The following is an 18857-nucleotide window of genomic DNA, read 5'->3' as shown; positions in this document are numbered from 1 at the left end:
TACAGAGATGGGTTGGGGTGCTGCTTTGCAAGTAAGTTTCTCATAACTACTTGTCATAATTGATCTTGAGAAACATTTGAATGATCGTTAGTAAAAATTCTAAATTATCTGTAAACCAAAAGATGATGGATATTACTAAATGATAGATAAATTAAATAATCAACTAACAGTTTTCGTGCAGTGATTGATCTCAAAAATAAATGAAGTGCTAAAGTTGATTTCTTTTCCTTTATCAACAATAGATGTCCCACCGCAAGTGATGACATCTTTGTTTAATTGTAAATAGTGGATCAATGAGAAGTCATGCAAATTGATTTTCACAGTTCATGAAATTCAATTTCCCTTTTGGTTATAGGGACAGGTTTGAATTGTCATTTAAATTAGATTAAAATAGAAATTTTCAGTATTTGAGCATCTTCTATTAGTTTCAAGTTTTGATATACTAATAAATCAGGGAGGTAACTAGTAGCAGATAAGTCTAAGATTTGCAATTAATGTAATTTGCTTGTTAAGATTAAACCTATAAAATGGGTAATTAAACTGTTCAATACGTCACGCCCTTCAAATGTTTCACACCTACTGGATAGAAGAATGCACACTCATACTTTAGTCACTACTATATGATCCTTTATCTCTATGTAGGTGATTATTTCTGCATAAAAACTATTAATATTCATTGAGTACTTCTGCTTCAATTTCATATATAGACAGGCAGGAGTACAAATTGAAAAATGGAAAATGCATACTTCCAGAGTCATAATTAGTTGAAATTTTGAATTATGAGCTGGTTGGTCAATAGTTGATAGATATTTAAACTATTTGTTGAACAACTATTGATATTCTCTAAAAATTAACTATTGAAAAAAAAAAAAAAAAAATTAGCTATTGATATTCTCTGCCATGTTAGACGTTTGTAAACTTTCCTTGTTGCCAAATGAGATACCTTGAAAAGAAAAAATTTTTGAATGACCCCAATCATGTTTCCGTTGGAGACATTAATTGTACATTGCCATCTACAAAATTTTTCTTAAAATGGTATTGAAGCCAACGAAGCTGTGATAGTATGAATTTAAGCATTCATAAAGACAATATTATGACTCTGGCTCTTTCCTGGTTTGCACATTGTCTGTTACCACTTATAAATTGGCTGAGATTCTGAATTGTATCACTGTGGCAGCCATTTTTATTTTGGTGATGCTGGATGGCCATCAAGAAAAATTCATAGCCAAAACAGCCCTACCAGAGAAATATCACCTGCAGGTTTCTCTTCGCTCCTAAATGTATTGCATTGTATTTTACAACTTATATTATGTTGATAGTTGTATCTAATAAATTGAACTGGCTCTCTGCTGAAATTTCATTGCCTTCTCTGGTGATTGGCCAGGCCATACAACTATAATCCTTCTCTTTTCTTTCGTCTAATTGGAAATTTTGTATGCTGATTTTAACTACTATGATATCTAACAGGTTCCAATCTGTTCTGTTGGCCTTCCTGCACCAACACTGCAGATCATATGATGCCTTCTCCACTGCCTGTTGTATCACAAGAAGAATTCAAGATATTTCATGAAATTGACAGGGAATTATGCATGATCCTTGCTGTCAATGTTTGGCTGGATCTAGTGGATTCTTTGCAGATTATGGCCTGTGGCTCTGGTTGGATAGAACAAGGTTTGACTTGGAATCCAGGCTGAGCCAAAAATTCCTAGAAAAAATGTGCCATCATCTTCTGGCTATCTGCTAGGCTTTGAGCAGCATTCCTTTCAACAGCTTGTTGCATGATGTTGGTTAATGCTCAAACGCAGACATCAGTTACAATTTTCCCAACCACTTGAGTTGCATTTAGCCAATTGTTGTAAAAAAATCTGAGAGAGATTTCTTTTTCCATTAACTGCTGCATCGAAGGAATATCATCAGCGCTTAACGGAAAGTAAATCTCCCTCAGATTTTTTTACAACAATCGACTAAATGCAACTCAAGTGGTTGCAAATATTGTAACTGATGTTTGTGTTTAAGCATTAACCAACATCATGCAACAAGCTATTGAAAGGAATGCTGATCAAAGCCTAGCAGATGGCCAGAAGATGATGGCGCATATTTTCCAGAAATTTTTGGTTCAGTTTGGATTCCAAGTTACATTTTGTCCAAATGAAATGATTCAATATTGTACCCAGCAAAAAGAGGTTCCGGCAGATGGTAGGACTATGTTCATCACTTCTCTAAAGGGTATCCAGTGCTTGAAACGGAGGTAAGAGAATTCTTGACAAGAGCTTATGGGGTCCTTGCACATGCAGGAAGTTGAATCTAGTGAGCAATCACTGTTTGTTTGTATTGTTTTTCACTCAGCATAAACCATTGATGTGATTCTGAATGGTACAGGTGAGGAAATGTTTACCATCAACAGGAAGCATGTTTGGGGCTGGAAATTTATTCCAAAGCACCTGAAATCCTTGGCGACACCACCAAACCTTCCAAGTTTGTAATGTTTGTTGAAGGTTTCAGAAGATATTGTTACTTATGACAGTATCATTTTTTATGAATTGTCAGTTTGATTGATTTGTGTATGTTAATTTTTTTCGCTTGACTGTTAAACATTGTAGTGTTCTTGGTTTATGAGCTCATGATGTGTTAAGTTTGAAGTTTGGTAGAATTTCAATGGCATATGAATGAATATTGGTATGTGTAAGTTTTCTGTTCATTTATGTGGGTTTTCCAAATTGAACATGAATGAGTGAGAATGGAATTGGAAATATACAAGAAAGGCTTTAAATCAGAACCCAACTCAAGCGATTATGGGCACACAAATTTTAGTACACCAGAAGTCGAACACCTTTGGGCCCCTTCTGGTTATTAAGGCTGTCTTGTGCATAAGTAAATCGAACAAAATACTATAAAAGCTTACTATCGGTTCCAAGTTCCAACCTTTTTCACATCTGTTGTTTCACTTAGAGAATTTGTTTGCTTGATTGAGATCGGTTAATGAAAATATTTGAATATTTGAATACCCAGTAATTATACCATTAAAAGAATAACATTTATAGGTTGGATCGATATCTTATTAGAAGACGTTCATGGTTGGTGAACAAATGACTGATTAATTATAGATCAATCACAAATTTATCCATTATTAATATGATAGAAAACTTATGAGTTATACACAATAAAGATTGATAGTAATAATTGAAAGGTTGTAGATATATTATATATAAAGTGTAACACAATTGAACACTGTAATTTAAAACTGTATTAGTAATTAAATATGTGTCCAATCATATCAATGATTAATGTTTTATTTATTATTAAACCTAAGTGTATAACATTAGTATTTTAGGGTTAAATATAACAAGATAAAAGTTTAGGAGATCAAATGCAAATTATGAAAGTTGGATTATGGTTTGGTACACAGAGTGAATAACCCAAGGGTATCTAGAAGATGGTAAGTTTAGGTATATGAAATGTATTTTAATATTTATAAATATATATTAATTACATTTAAAAGTTTTATTATTATTAATATTTATTGTGGCAAAAGTGATAATAATTGAAGTCTATGGGTGGACAATATAAAGGTCCATTAAGGTAATGACATATATCATATAAATTGATATATTATAATAAATTTGAAGGGATTTTGATAACCCCAATCGTCTCACCTTTTCATTGAGAGAAAACTCTCTCAAAACTTTCATAATCCATTCACCAATTTATGGTAATTTAGCAATCACTAGAGTCTAGCAAGTTTTTATATTCTCGTGTGTTTTTAGTTTCCTCTATGTGGATAAGTAGAAACCTTACGTGGGTATGGTTTGAGATGAATTCGGGGCAAAAATCTATATGAAACAACTTTCAAACATGGGTGGATTCTTAAAACCATTCTTTTATGTGTATAACAAGCCCTAGGTCTTATGGGAATTGTTTTGTGATCAAAATTTCAGTGTTATATAAATATTCCGCTATTATATTTGTTAGCTTAAGGATCACAAAACACCAACAATGCAATGACAAAATTAGTCAAAATCTCCCATTCCAAGCCAATTTTACCAATAATAGACTTATTTTAATACAAAACCATTGACAAAATTAATGAAATTAGAAGTAATTCAAGTTATTTCATACAAAAAGTCAATCGCGGAAAGTGTATATTGAAACCTATGAAATCTATACAAATATGACTAAATCTCAATATTATAAATAATTAACCATGACAAGAAACGATATACTAACCTTTTTCTTATTTTAATTGTAGAAAATTATTCAATCTGTCAAATAGATTGCTAAAATTTGGTATGTGCAATTTTTTTCACTAAACAAGTTTACTATGTGTGTTTTTGACTGTGAAAAATGAATTTAAAACTTATTTATATCCTTAAAAAGTTGGTCAGTTTCATATATGCCCCCTAATTTTGGTCAATTTAATCAGAGCCCATATTTTAGTTTGTCATAAAACTCTCTTCATTTTACAGTTTTCATCAATATTGCAAATTTATTTTCTTGTAAATTATTATGAAATACTGTAACTAATTCAATGTTGTCATTTCTAAATAAAATTTATCATATTATTTAGATCATTATGATGAATAAATAGTTGTTACATAAATTTGAAAAAAAAGATTACAGGAGTAAAATTTTACTCATGATAGCATCTTCTGTAAACTTTTTAATTTTTATTTCTTGCTAAATATCTCTCAAAAGTTTCAGTAAACCGTTATATTTTTTTAATTTTTTTTTTTTAATTTCACGGGTGAGACTTTAGGAATAGACCAAACCTATCCATTGTTTTTAAGGATTAAAAGAGAGCACCAACAGGTAAAGAAGAGAGAGTGTCATTGATTCTCAACAAAATTTTAGTTGTTAGAGAAGGAGGAAAAGATTAAAATGTTAAGGAAAAAAATATAATTTTTTAAATTTAAATTAAAGAAAAAATTGTTAATTTTTAAAATTAAAGATAATAATGAGATAAATTTTTTTTAAGTTACTAATTAAATTATAATTATATTTTTAAATTTAACGAATTTTATTAACTTTAATAGTTAACTAATGAATATTTGAGTTTTAAAATTTTGCAGGTGAGACCCCGGGGGTTGGGTTGTTGTCCTTCGGCCTTCTTATTATGTTTTGCAATCCTTCTAAACAGTATCCAAAAATTCACTGGAGCATACTATTAATTATATTGCAAATAATTAATTTTATGAAAATGATACAATATTAATATTTTTAAAAAGTTTATTATTCAGTAAATATCAAAATATATCACTAGGACTGGGGTTTCCACTATCCAGCGTACCTCCACCACCAGGCCTTCTGAAATCTTTTCATCGAAAGCCAGAACTTAGATAGGTACTGTATGTTATATTAAGGATACTCACGGCACTTGGCTCAAAGACGCACACAATTCTACTGTTGGATTCGTCAAATGAAGGATGGCTTGATTTTATTTTATTTATTTTTGACTTACCAAGTTTATTGATTTTTGCAGTTTTGGTTGCTGAGAAATGGATACGGGTCCGAATGGAGAGGAACCCACTTCGTGGGAGGAGCTTTACAGTATAAATTTAATGCCTTCAGAGTTGTCTTTCAAGTTCAGAAAAGAAGTCCAGGGGTTACGAGTTGGTGTCAATTTAGAGGTTCTCTCCTTTGACTTTTACAAAATTTTTAACACGTTTTATGTTCAAATTTCTGGAGTTTATTAGGTGTGCTTACTACCGGTGGAGAAAGGTTTTTTTTTTTTTAGTCGGTTGGGTTTGATATATGGGAATTGTGATTCAAAAGGAGGCAGTGGAAATTTTCATTTTGGATTCCATATGAAAATTCTTCTGATCCTTTTGCACGAAATGTGAAAAATGGTAAATCAGTCAACAGACGATTCGTCTGTTGTATTGTTTGTAGTTCTTATACTAGGGTGAGATAGTCTGATTCTTTAACAATCATATGGTTGCCAATGGAAATAATGTGATGTATTCTGTTGTATTAGTGAGATGGGTTCTCTTATTGTATACAGCTGGGAATAATATCACAGAGTATGACATTTCCATGTATGGACTTGTTTTGTATGTGTTTTAATCTTCATTTGTGTGGGACTTCTGGCTTTCACATAGGGATCCGACTTTTCCTTTAACCTTAATATCTGCTCTGTGTTTGTTCTTGTGCAATACCTATTTACATTTTGCTATCTATCAATCACCCGATAAAAAAATATAACCCGAGCTTAGTAATGTGATCATAGGCATCATGATACATTAGTTCTAACACATCATATATGGAAATTTCACTGTTTGTGGTGTATTGATTTTCACTGGACATACCTTTGATGTTATGTGGAATATATGTTGCCCTGTATTGTCATCAAGCAACAAATAAAGAGGGGAGCTTATACTTGGTTGAAGTGAAGTTTCTGGTGGACCCGAATGTGATAGTGAATTAAAATGTAGTTAAGTGATCAAGTACTAATATCGGAGCACTATGTTAGATGTCCTGAATATCCCACTTAGAAATGGGAATTATGTGGCTTAAATGCTGAAACAGTGTGTGCTATCTCCTTAGATCTGGTCGATTGATTTGACTCCCTAACAAGGAGTCACGTGCGCCCATTGCAGATGCTTGAATTCAAGAAGTGGCATCTATAGCTTAGATGTTGCTTTACTTTAGCAATGGACATTTTACCATGTACTAATCAATGTTGGTTGCTTTTTCAATTGTAATATACTTTGCCCATAATTTTGGTTCAGTTCTATAATGCTCCAGTCAATGATTACCAAGCAAAGATCGTACTGAAGCCTCTGGCCCCTGATCGAAGGTGGAAGTTCATATATGAACCTGTACATCAAGATGTACGAATTCTTTCAAAGAAGATCCCTGTCACGAAATTTCTGAATCTCCAGGTTGACATTTTATCTTTTTCTTTTTTTCCCCTAAAGCACTCCTATCCTGGGACGAGATAGAATATTATATTTGATGGCATGTTCTGCATGATTTATGCAAATTTTAACTAGTAGTATGGGTAACTTTACTGTCTGTTCAAATGAGGTCTGTGCAAAATTTTGGAGCAATGATCAAACTCTTGTAAAACTACAGGTTGGTATAGGCCACAATTTTCAATTGCAAGCAACTGGGTGGAAATGGAAACTCACTACGTGTTTGGGTGGAGATGGAATATCTCGGATCCAGAATAAGACAACTCTTGGCTTATGCCCTGGTGTTGATTTGCGGTTTGGTTGGAAAGCAGATTATGTTCTTCCAGAGATTACTGGGCAAGTTCCTTAATCTCCACTACAATTGCCACTGAAGAATTCATGAGAGCTATAAATTTGTATTTAAAATATTGTTAAATTTTTTAGATTTCAAAATCACTTGGTACTTGGATGGTTTATGGCGATGCTGGCTCTTGTTCTGAAATCTGTAGTGATTTTTTAAATCTTTTTTTGTTAGTTTATTCAGTAATCTGTATAGCTGATGGTTGATACTTGCAACATCGAATTTAACAGGGCAGTAGGTACTGGTGAACCATTATTCAACATGAACTCGGGAAAATTGCATGCATCGCTAGATAGAGTTGAGGCCATTCTTACCCATACATCATGATGCTTTTCAAAAAACCAGGTATTAATGTCATTGAAGTTTGAACTTACTATTGGCTGTTGAGGTCCTTTAAGTACTAATGTTTAGGACTCAGGAATACTTGAAGCTTGCTAGATTTCTATTAATAATTCTTGTATTCCAGATCAGATGTTTTTCTATTTATCTTAGCCATTGAAATAAATTTTAGACATTGATATGAAAATTCTTTCTTCCAGAACTAGCACTCTTTGCCTGAAATTGGGAAAGTGCAACTGCATGTCAGAATTTCTAGGTCTTTTGGAATGGAGTACAGTGATTACTGATGGGCTTGTTATGTGATATTCCTTCAAGATGGGGACTAAATAGTCATTTTGGTTGTGCACATGTGTGGATGAGAGTCACTGATCAAACAGCTCCTTTTGTGTGTTATTCAAAGTGAACTGTAGTGGGTTCATGTATGCAGTTGGCACTTGTACAGTTCATTGATAATTGTTATAACTGGTGCTTGTTTACCATTTATCTTCCCATTGGTTTCCATTTGCTGTAAGTTGATGTAGAAGGGCCAAGTTTTATTGAAATATACAATGCACCCTGGCCTTGAAAACCTACCATAGGATCTTTTGTAAGTTCTGTTTCTAGTATGATGATAACACCCATTAAATTAGCTGGCAGTGCCTAGCATATCAAGAGGCTAATAGTATGGCTTACATGTCCCAATCATAACAACCCAAAAGACCAAAAAAAGTTAACTGCACTCGTAGTGTTGCTCTTCAAGATTACATACAAATGAGTACATATTTATGAGATGTTATTTTATTTTTAATTTAAAATCATTCAATCAAACGAAGACACACTAATTGTATAACGATTTATATACTTAAAGTAGGTACGTATAATTTTATTAAAATTTAAAATATCGGTAGAAAAAATTCAAATCTTTATTCTTATTCTTAGAATTTCATTCATTTATCACTCAAACTGCCATTTGGAGCGATGGATTGACAATTGGCAATACAAAAATGGGCATTGCTGGCAGCAATCATTCTTGAGTGGCTGCTTGAAAATTTAAATGACCCTTCACTTCAGCTCCCTGGTGTATTTTAAAACTGGGAGGAGGGAATATGTGAATGAAATGGTTCATAAATCAACGTAAAAAAAGGTAGGCCCTCTGGAACCTAGCCGTTGAGTCTCCAACGGCAAAATCAAAATCCTCGTGGCTATATAATGTTCACATTGCCGATCTTTCTGCAACCATAAGCCAATCTGAAACAATTTTATATTCTACCAAAAAATCTAAAAATGGCTTCCACAAAGCTTAGAAGTTCATGTTCCTTCCCAAACCTTCTCCTCTCTTGTTTAAACTTCACTCTCTTTATCCTCTCTGCGGCTTCTCTAGCTCCAATCATTCTCATTAAAATGCCACCTACTTCTTTTGGCATGGCATTCATCGCAGTCTCTTGCATCTCATTGCTCTCCTCTTTTGTGGGTTTCTACTCTCGGCTTACTCACTTCTGCTTCATAACCCATGTTTCGCTTCTCCTTTCCTCGCTGATCGGGCAATTACTCACCATATTGGCCTTATTCACCAGAGAAAGATCAAGCATTTCCTTGCTCAAGTCAGCAAGGGATCCGAAAGAGACTAAGGTTTTGGTGAGATTAGAATGTGGAATCTCGATGGCAATGTTTCTGATCCAGCTGATAGTGTTTGTATTGAGCTGTGTTATTCATAGCTATTGGGTGAGAGAGTACGAGGAAATCGAAGCGGAGAGAGAGGTGACGGCGAGGAAGAGGAATCGGAGGATTGCTCAAATACAAGAGGAATCCATAGCCAATGCAACCAAGATTGCAGAAACTAAAGCTAAAGAGTTGGATGAAAAGATGAAGAGCCAATATGGGCAGTGGTGGGTTAAAAATGATTTTGAAGGCTAAACGCCCCATCATTTGTCCCTTACTACCTCTTGGATGGTGTACAAATCTATGTGCCTGTTGTTGCTTGTCTTCTTAATTATAGGTCACCATACAGGTGGCCGGTTGATTTGCACTACGTTGTTTGGTTATTCAAGTTATCCCTTATTTTTTTAAATATTATAAGACCTCTATTATAACTTTTAGACATAAGAATCCCACTCTAAAAAATATTGGTAATTAAATATAATTGGATGGTATGAGTTCCGATAATCCCCCAAAAACGTTACGGTCAAACTCTTTTCTCCGTCAATGAATTTATAAATGTTGTTTTTTTTTATAACTAGGAAATCTCTTAACTTCACCAATCGATAAATTTTGGGGTGTAGTAATTAAACTCACAATTATTACATTATATTAGTTTAATGTTGATAGTCGCTATTTTACCTCATAATCACATTTTTTTTAAGGTTGATAGTGACTACATTTTCCTTTTTTTTAATTTTTATTTTCGAAACAAGGTTTTTTATAACTATTTAGAGGGGTTGCTTAGTATCGAACTTTCGTTATTATTGATTATTGAGATTGATTGATTTAAGGGTTATTGTATTTATTTAGTATCTAAATCTTTATGCAATTTAATAATTGTTTAATCTTCTTTCTTGGTTTTTTTTTTTTTTTCATTTTTGGGTATCATCTTATACTATTATTCTCTAAAACAACTTATACCAATTTCTTAATTTTATTAGTAACGCGTGCAAATCAAAATATTTAGAAACCCTAGAATATTCAACACACATTTATTAAACCTTTTCGGGATTTTTTAGGTGTTATAAATAGAGATGTCAAAGGGGTGGATTAGCCCATGGCATGGCTAGAAAAATTTGGCATAACTTATATCAGTTTGACACGAAAAGAAAATGAGTTATATTAGACTTGTAAGCTTAACAGGTTATTATAATATATTAAAGATATAAAAAAATTATAAATAATAATTAATTAATTAAATATTAATTAAAATTTATCAAAATATTATAAAATTATATTTTAGTGAGTTGAGACACAACCCTAAACCATGAGTCATGCTTTCAAAGTCATGCCGTAGGTGTTGAGTTTTTGTTAAATTGATTAGTCTCGATCTAACGTATTATAATCTTTAGCTACGAATATATCCTGTGACCAACAATTCTCAGAATTCTACAAACTATAATGTTCTGTTGACTGTAATTATGCATTGTTTTTCATCAATTTTGATTGTTCTTGCAGTTGATATTCTTTTTAAATATAGCTAAATTTGGGAAGAAAAATGCCACAAAATTACATAATTTAAAATTACAATTATATCCACAACTCAACTGCTTTTGTTTGTCTCTTTCTATCTGCCTCTAACGATAACAATAGCCAGAGAGTTTGACCAAGAGATTGCCACGTCATAACAAAAGTGACGTGGCAACATCTTTATTGGTGGATTATATTTTACATAGTCCGATGTCAATATCCCTAAAAGAAGGGAAAAACAAAACAAAAACTAGCGTGTGAGAATCCTTTGACTCATCACCGACCACGTGACGGGCACCCACTGCCTGTTTATACTGATTGAATTCACGCCACGTGTTTGTTTTAAAAATAAAAATAAAATTCCTGTCTAAAAATATTGATTGATTTCATGACAGGATATTTACTCTCAATCCTCTTTGGATAACGTTTTTGAATGAATTTCTTGAAAAAAAATTTCTTTTTTTTTTTTTCTCTCCTTCAGCTGAATTTGCAGAAACTCTGAGCTCAGATGTCAACTGTTTTAGTTCACAGGCCTCAATTCTTTAAAATTTCCCATGATGGATATCGTAATCATAGAAAATCCAGCAGAATTGCGACCGTTCGGAATATGTAAGTTCCCTTTTTTTTTTAATTTTCTTGAATTAGGTTTTCTTGGTCACAATTCATTTTTATTCTTATTTTTACTTTTAACAGGACTATGGATTCGAAATCCTCTGGTACGAGTAAAAAGGAAGATCTTTCAACGCAGGTGTTGAGGCCCGTTGTTCCTCAATTGGAAACGTTAGGACCGTCTGATCTGAAGTTTGACCGGCTTCAGCCATCTGATCAAGAGTTGGTTCATCACGACAGATTTCAATTTGGGAAATTCGTGGCCCGAGAAGCTGTTCTTGATGAAGAATATTGGGTAGGTCAGTGATTGATTTATAATGCTTGAGGCCTTTTTTTTTTATTTCGGATTGGCAAGCCATTCATGGCTGTTTTTTTTTTTTTTTTTGGTAGACTGCAGCATGGCTACGAGCTGAAAGTCTCTGGGAAGGTCGGACAAATGAACGGTGCGTATCACGTTCTATTCACCATGGCTTTTAGGTGTACATTTTCGCTCATCTTGATTACAATTAGTTTGTGATAATATCCAATTAGGCCTATTAATCATGCTAGGGTTGTCTTCATTTTGGTATTGTAAAGATTACCTACCTCAGGTAGGTATTACTGTAGTTTTGAATTTTTTTTTTTGGGGGTTAAATTAATGAGGTTTTGGAGATGATACCTTGTTAAAATTTTGCCAAGGCTGAGTGTAAGTCCTACTACTCTGCATGCTAGCCACCTTGATGAATTAAATCGGTATGTATATTTATATGAATGGAAGAGCTGTATATGACTAACTTTAGCTAGCCCTGTTTAACACAGATATGTTGATAACTACAAAAGGAAATTTGCAGAGCAGGTAGGTTTATGTGTCATTGTGTTTTTAATTGTTCGTTGAAGTGCACTGATTATTTACGATGAATTAAGTGGTTAGTAGCCCCTCTTACTGTGTAGGAGTTCAATGACATAAAACGGCGATGCAGAGGGCAGCATGGGCAGAAATACTTGTGCATTGTCACGGTATGATGTCTGTGTAATTTTAGGCTTAATTTTTCGTTTACTTATACATGTTTAAACTCAAAGGTTGATTAATCAGATCCTCGTAATTCCTTGTTATTATGACTTTGAAAAAGGAAAGTTAAATCACCATTGGCTGTAGTTCTTGTTATAATGGAGCTACTTATATAATGCTTTCATAATATGTTAACAGGTAAAGAAGGAGGAGAGGAATGTAAAACGCACTGTTTTAAAAAGTGTAGTTGGAACACTTGATTTGAGCATTCGCTATATGTTGCATGGAGAGACCTATCCTGGGGTATATGGCTTTGTTATATGCAAAGTGCTATTCCCACTCACCATTACTAACCATGTAAATTTCCTATCTGCTAATGAAGTTAAATTCTTCTTTCACAGGAACGAGTAATGGCTCCTCCCTTTGGCTGCATTAACAAAACAGACCCAAATAGATATGGTTATATTGCAAATTTATGTGTAGCTAAATCAGCACGTCGCCAGGGTATTGCGAGTAACATGTTGCATTTTGCTATTGTATCAGCCAAATCTAATGGTAAGATGAAACAAATATCTTTGCTTTTATGAACATATGAACTTCTGCAGAAGATAAAAGACAGCTAGGGCATCCTCCTGATCTGTCTTTTGGGTTGCAGATGTTGATCAGTTATATGTGCATGTGCATAGGAACAACAAACCTGCACTGGAACTGTATCAAAAGATGGGTTTCGAGGTAATACTCTTGCAGCTACTCGACTTTTACTAATGGTTTGTTTCATTTTATGGTCTTCCCTGATATTATTGAATGGATGATACAGCTTTCACATTCATATGACATGGTTGGAATGGGAAGCTCTCAATTCTTAGAGCACACTGACTTGCTGTGCATAAGGATGTAAAAAGTTCATTCAACACATATTGTTGAATTGTTTTCATTTTCTTTTGTACTCCATGAAGAAATGAAACAATTGTGCATGAAGAATGTAGATTAATATTAAGCTTACAGGCAACCACAAACTGAAGCCAAACCCATAGATAGCAATCACTTAGATGTGACTGTTCTTGTTCATGTATGAAAATTCACTTGTGTCAATGTAGCTACTCCATTTATAGATGTGGTTACATTCTGGCCTTCACTAATAATATTTGTGAAGGCTGGTCCAGCTTTTACTAGTCTTTTGGGATAATTGTAACACTATATATTGGAGAATAGACTTGATTTTCTATAAAGATTGATTAGTTCAACACAAGTCATCTCTCCTGTCTGTTTAATTTATTTATTTTCTTATTTTTTCCTGGTATGGGAGAATGAGATATTTGTTCTTGATGATGGTAGAATATTTGAATATAGCTATTCTTTATAATATAGAGAAAGTTTATGTATCTTATTATATATTGGGATACATGATATAGAATATTTGTGGAAAGCAATTTATATGTAGAATGGATGATGTCCACTAAGAATGAATATCCAACCCTTCTTGTTGCAAAAACCATATAAATGGTGGAACTGAAGGCAACCACCATGGATGTTATGGCAAGGAACAAGGTAAAAAGATCGCATAATAACCTCTTAAGCAAGGCATAAAGAAAATCAGCTCCAGCATAGCATGCAGTGAGGATGAACAGGAATATTAAGATGGCTGCAACTGAGGAAAACAGAGGCAGTGCATCCGAAATGCCAATTACCGTGAAGGCTCTATGTTTTGAAAGAATTGGGTGGTCATTACCTTTGCTGGCTGGTGCCACCAGGCATTGTGATTGTTGTTGCAAATACAACTGTGGATTTGATGTTGCTGCTACCTTGCATGACGACGTCGTATCTTTCAACCATTTCTCACCTTCTTTAACCAGTTTCTTTTGTGCCTCAGTAAACACCATTGCTGGTGTTTTCCCTCGGGAAATTTTATCATCTTTGCAGGCAGGCTGAACAATTTCCTCCATCTTCTTAATAAGGTCAGTTTCATTTTCTACACTGAAATTCTTGAGATCAAGCAGTGGTACCTAGATAGAGATGTTTAAAATAGAATGTGTTGATGTGATTTTTTATCACCAAATGATGTACATAATTTCGAGTCTTGCACATGATAAATTAAGGTAGCTCTAATTTGAATATGAAGAGACTATGTTTTTTGCTAATATGTAGTGAAAATTAAATAGGAAAAAGAAGATACATAGGAGACACAAAATCTTTAATATGGTTTAGCCTAATAATAAAATTGTCTACCTCAATGGTATTGTGATTAATAGAGATATATTACAAGATAATAGAAATGATAGCTTAGTGATTAGTATCAATTTTGTTTTGTTATTTTTGTATCCATTTCTCTCTTTCTTTCATCCATGCATGTGTCTTCTCATATTCAAATTAGGGATGACAACTTGACTTAAAAAATAGGGTTAACCCCACCCTATATAAAGAGGAGATTCTTCTGATATAAGTAAGGGTGAGGATGAGATTGTAACAAAAACAATTCTCATAAGTAAAGACAGAGCAGAGATAAGAATGTGTCCCATCTTACAAAAGTTAGGATCGGGTGGTCATTCTCACCCTATTACCATTTCTAATTCAAGTATATCAATTAATGATTTTTTTTAATATTTACTCTTTTTAAGAGCTAAATCATGGATAGACTCGCAAGGGCATCATACTACTATTGTAAGAATGCTACCTAAAGTCAAAGCAAAAACTTATAGAATATCCCAAGAGAAAGAGCTCTACCAATAACAAAGGCATCAGCAATGTTTTGTGATTCAATTGAAATATAAGACTCTCTATTACAATACCCCAAAGGGGGTAAAGGCAGTAGATGGGTATTCAAAAGTTGGTCAACATAATTTTATTAAAATAACAATGAGCTGTTGATGTACTTTTGTGTGAGACATGATTTTTACTCCACCTCGTCTCATGATGTGGATTTCTTCAATGGGGATAAAAATAGTTGATTAATGATTGAAAAAACGGATTTGATATGTTTGATTGTGGATGAAAATATCCATCCCAATTGGTGAAGGTTTCTTTAACCCTGAATGCATATTTTATGTTTCTAATAAAACTATGTATATCTATTTTAAATGTATAAATAAATATATACTTATGTATGTCATTATGTAATTGAATAATTTTTAATTAAAAATAAAATAATATATAATTATGTAATGACAAAAAAAAGTATATAAATACTTATGTACTCAAAGTGGGTATGCATAGTATTACTTAGATATATCACATCCAATTTTCACATTTCCACAATCTTAAGAATAAAGGAACAATGGGGACATAATGTGGAAAGATAACTCAAGAGGATTCTGATCTTCTCCTAATAAGAATTTGGTATTTGATAATTGTAATTACCCCACTTGTTACAAATGAATGTATTTTTTAACAAATTATTATGTCAATTACTATATTTATACAAGAGAATAATATATTTATATATATTAAAATTATCAAATTTAAATCAAACCCTATTAAGATTTATATTAGTAAACAAAACTCTACCAGTATTCTCATTTCTTGAAGAAATTTTAAAACGGTTCTTCATAAGATAAGCGCAAACCATTAATTAATATTTAAGGGATAGCAGCTACCATGTTATACCTTATAGAATGATAGTGAATACCTAAAATATTACCCTTTAAAGTCATTCTTGCTCACTAGAGAACAAGACCTCAGAATGTGTCACTATAACAACTTATAATTGAAGCGGTGGTCAATTCTAATAGTGTTTATACTAAATATTTCTAATTTTGATCTTATTTAATTTTTTTCATACTTTATACTGTTATTTTTTAGAAGGAATGGTGAAAGAAAGAAGGCATCTCATTCAACACAAAAATTCCATGGGAAACAGAAGCTTGCAAAATTGTTATCCAGAAACAATCAAATGAAAGAACAAAAACCACGCTCATGACAATACTACAACTGCAGAATTGACTCTACAAGGTCATAGAGAGGTGCAAGCTGAGCTACTTCAATCAACCGGAATTCCTGCATCACATTATACATCTTTTCAGAGAATGCAAAACTTATTTGGAATAACAGATATGCATGACTAATGAAGTTAATTAGTCCATTAAGCAATCTAATTGTCTGCTTAACTTACAGAAAATAAACAGATACAAGTATGTGTTCATGAGGCATGAAACTTACCCAAGTAAAGAGGACAAAATGCTTAAAGCAAGTATTCAGATGAGCTTCTTCCTTTAAACTCACTATCGTCTGAAAATGCGAATGATAGATGTGGGCATAAACGCGGAACAATCGCTTAAAAATCATCTTAACAACATCTCGAAAGTTCGGAGGGAAGGGTGCTCCTACACCACATAGCATTTACAATTATGAACAACTAGTTTTTCAATTCAAACAGATGCTTGCCTCTTGAATAAATTTAACTTACCCAATCTTTGTGGGAAAATTGATTCATCATCTAACTGAATTTCAATCCAGTCCATCAGATACTCAACATATTTAGGAGCAGACACTTCTATCGGATTCTTAATCTTAACTCCATCAGCCCATCTATACATGTATCTGTAAGAAGTAGGCAATCAATATGATTTTGCCTATGAATACTAAGAAAATACTTCTTAATACATTTGTCTATGAAGAATTAGAATAGAATTATCTTGTAAAGTGCAGGAAAAGTCAATAACTTTGAGGCTAAACAGAGCAAGAATGACTGAGAATCTAAGTGCTTGACAATTTTAAGTAGAAAAACACAAGGGGTTGAGGGATCAGAATTATACTTCGGTCCAGCAGTCATCTTTGGGCAGTTAGATGGTGTGCAGAATTCTGTTAGAGTACCATACAGAATATTTACTTGGTTGAAGAAATCTACAGCTGCAGAAAACAACACATAATGTAACCTCAATGCAATTATTTTAACCTCAACAGAATTAGCCATGGCAACAGAAAACTTGTAGCCATGAAACCCAGATGAAGACCTTACTGTTTACGGCCAGCCACTCATTTATATCTTCTCCGGGAGGTAATTTAACAACTTCCCTCAAGTTCCCACTACCCAATGTTACATCGATATGCTTTTGAAGGTGAGCACCCTGAATTCGCATAAAAGATGCATTCATTCAACTGAAAGACTGGGCATTTTATACAACACATTTCCAGAATTAGTGATAATACCAACCTTAATTCCTGATGGAGCATTCTTTTTAGGGCGAAAAGTCTTCTGATTTCTACAAAAAAAAAAGTATTTATTGCCACTGTCAATACAAACACTTCGCATACATTTGAATGAACAAATTTGAAACTAGTGTAACGCCTATAAACAATCAAGTTCCAGTTTGAACGTTAAGAGAAAATGTATAAACAATAAACACAACACCGGAATTCATAGAATTCTGATTAAACATAAAAGAAATATAAAAAAATCGGCATCATCCTCCAAAACCAAAACCAACAGGACTCAAAAATTTAATCGATAATGCACCTGCTTCCAAGGCCGAAAAGACTCATTTTCTAGCCACCTGAAGCAAGAATCTTTAAGGGTATTTTTATATATTTATGTAAAGAAAGAGACTTTGTAACTTGTTAATAAACAAACCTAGGGAGATGACAGACTGGCGATAAGCCTAAGCAGACAGAGAATTCAAGAGAGCCAGACAATCTCCTTCTGTACAGTCCTTTTTCTCTCTTCCCTTACCCGGCTGATTTTTTTTTTCCCCTTCTTTTTTTTGACTCTTTTTAATTGTTTCATCGATAACATCTCTTGGGGTTGTACTCACACATTAATCTGACACATGGAGTAACATCAATGGTTGAAAACACTGGTTTATCATAATGATGGGGGATTCAGTGATAATGATTTGAATCGGGATAAGATTTATAGATGAAAAAGGTAATAGTGATATTGATTACTTGGAAACAGGGGGCAGTGGGTCCACAGAAGATGATGTGTAAGTAGCTGTATAGATTAGATTTGCTGGAATGTGGCAAATTTGATTTCGTCCAATTCAGTTCTGGCTGGATCATAGATTCATGGTTATTGTCATTTCCTCTTATGGGTTTCTCAACTTGATGTATTTAAAAAGGGAAATTTTAAAAATTAGGCAAAATTAAAGGGGTCTAAGCGAAATTGCCTAAAAAATTCAGGTTTAAACAAAAATGCCCAGGTTTTGTGAAATGACGAAAATGCCCCATATATAAACACAGCAAATTTTCACTGTGCAATTCAAAGAAAATTCGAATTTTTAATGCATCCCACGGCAATCCCACGGCGAACGTCATTTTTGTCGATTTGCTTGCTTTCCGGCAACCGAAAATGAAAAATAATGTTATCACATCTCTCGTAATCTTGTTTGGATCAAGTTATTGCTCATATTATTGAGATTTGATTGAAAATTTTCGGTTTGAAATTTTAAGGTTTACGGTTTGAACAATGCTTAAAATGTTTTGATTCTTGGTTGTTTTTGTTGAATTAATTGAGGGGTTTTGTGTTATACAACGTGTAAATTCGATTTATGTGAAAATCGGTGGCTAAAACGACCAAAATTTGGCCGGAAGA

The 18857-nt window shown here is 33.3% G+C and overlaps 4 protein-coding genes and 1 long non-coding RNA gene across 7 annotated transcripts; 4 read left to right on the top strand and 1 right to left on the bottom strand.

Annotated features, from left to right (window-relative positions):
- Positions 1–37: 37 nt before the first annotated feature.
- Positions 38–2695, top strand: LOC123200762. The gene is made up of 2 exons (XR_006498671.1): positions 38–1260; positions 1468–2695. It is a non-coding gene; the product is annotated as an uncharacterized LOC123200762 (long non-coding RNA).
- A 2503-nt stretch (positions 2696–5198) lies between these two features.
- On the top strand, positions 5199–8162 carry LOC123200078. Its single transcript, XM_044615185.1, has 6 exons — positions 5199–5337; positions 5477–5624; positions 6726–6878; positions 7072–7247; positions 7482–7596; positions 7791–8162. The coding sequence occupies exons 2-5, from the start codon at positions 5493–5495 to the stop codon at positions 7576–7578; spliced, it is 558 nt and encodes a 185-aa protein (XP_044471120.1). The 5' UTR covers positions 5199–5337; positions 5477–5492; the 3' UTR covers positions 7579–7596; positions 7791–8162.
- A 628-nt stretch (positions 8163–8790) lies between these two features.
- Positions 8791–9637, top strand: LOC123200377. The gene has a single exon (XM_044615548.1). The coding sequence runs from the start codon at positions 8854–8856 to the stop codon at positions 9481–9483; it is 630 nt and encodes a 209-aa protein (XP_044471483.1). The 5' UTR covers positions 8791–8853; the 3' UTR covers positions 9484–9637.
- A 1473-nt stretch (positions 9638–11110) lies between these two features.
- LOC123200019 lies at positions 11111–13583 on the top strand. 2 transcript variants are annotated; one of them, XM_044615098.1, is made up of 9 exons: positions 11112–11346; positions 11431–11641; positions 11737–11789; positions 12145–12181; positions 12277–12342; positions 12533–12637; positions 12736–12889; positions 12990–13066; positions 13152–13583. In XM_044615098.1, exons 1-9 carry the CDS (start codon positions 11246–11248, stop codon positions 13230–13232), a joined length of 885 nt encoding a protein of 294 aa, XP_044471033.1. In that variant the 5' UTR covers positions 11112–11245; the 3' UTR covers positions 13233–13583. The 2 variants fall into 2 exon arrangements, with proteins under 2 accessions (XP_044471034.1, XP_044471033.1); XM_044615099.1 differs by lacking the exon at positions 12533–12637 and having other exon boundaries at positions 11111–11346.
- Positions 13584–16138: 2555 nt separating this feature from the next.
- LOC123200710 (MOB kinase activator-like 1A) lies at positions 16139–18376 on the bottom strand. 2 transcript variants are annotated; one of them, XM_044616049.1, is made up of 8 exons: positions 17898–18376; positions 17784–17820; positions 17481–17529; positions 17286–17394; positions 17083–17176; positions 16734–16867; positions 16487–16650; positions 16139–16324 (listed from the first exon to the last, which is right to left on the bottom strand). In XM_044616049.1, exons 2-8 carry the CDS (start codon positions 17807–17809, stop codon positions 16253–16255), a joined length of 648 nt encoding a protein of 215 aa, XP_044471984.1. In that variant the 5' UTR covers positions 17810–17820; positions 17898–18376; the 3' UTR covers positions 16139–16252. The 2 variants fall into 2 exon arrangements, with proteins under 2 accessions (XP_044471984.1, XP_044471983.1); XM_044616048.1 differs by having other exon boundaries at positions 17784–18376.
- Positions 18377–18857: the final 481 nt, after the last annotated feature.

This window comes from Mangifera indica, chromosome 17 (genome assembly GCF_011075055.1).
Source record: "Mangifera indica cultivar Alphonso chromosome 17, CATAS_Mindica_2.1, whole genome shotgun sequence".
Taxonomy (NCBI): domain Eukaryota; kingdom Viridiplantae; phylum Streptophyta; class Magnoliopsida; order Sapindales; family Anacardiaceae; genus Mangifera; species Mangifera indica.
Note: the sequence above shows the minus strand (reverse complement) of the source record. Positions and strands in the feature narration are given on the sequence as shown.

Coding starts and splice junctions, on each gene's coding strand:
- LOC123200078 (XM_044615185.1), top strand. CDS start 5,493: ATGGATACGGGTCCGAATGGAGAGGAACCCACTTCGTGGGAGGAGCTT. Junction 5,625..6,725: donor GAGTTGGTGTCAATTTAGAG/GTTCTCTCCTTT, acceptor ATTTTGGTTCAG/TTCTATAATGCTCCAGTCAA. Junction 7,248..7,481: donor GTTCTTCCAGAGATTACTGG/GCAAGTTCCTTA, acceptor CGAATTTAACAG/GGCAGTAGGTACTGGTGAAC.
- LOC123200377 (XM_044615548.1), top strand. CDS start 8,854: ATGGCTTCCACAAAGCTTAGAAGTTCATGTTCCTTCCCAAACCTTCTC.
- LOC123200019 (XM_044615098.1), top strand. CDS start 11,246: ATGTCAACTGTTTTAGTTCACAGGCCTCAATTCTTTAAAATTTCCCAT. Junction 11,790..12,144: donor GAAGGTCGGACAAATGAACG/GTGCGTATCACG, acceptor TGTTTAACACAG/ATATGTTGATAACTACAAAA. Junction 12,182..12,276: donor AAAGGAAATTTGCAGAGCAG/GTAGGTTTATGT, acceptor CTTACTGTGTAG/GAGTTCAATGACATAAAACG.
- LOC123200710 (XM_044616048.1), bottom strand. CDS start 17,809: ATGAGTCTTTTCGGCCTTGGAAGCAG. Junction 17,530..17,783: donor CTTTTCGGCCTTGGAAGCAG/GTGCATTATCGA, acceptor TTTTTTTTGTAG/AAATCAGAAGACTTTTCGCC. Junction 16,651..16,733: donor AATTTTCCCACAAAGATTGG/GTAAGTTAAATT, acceptor TATGTGGTGTAG/GAGCACCCTTCCCTCCGAAC.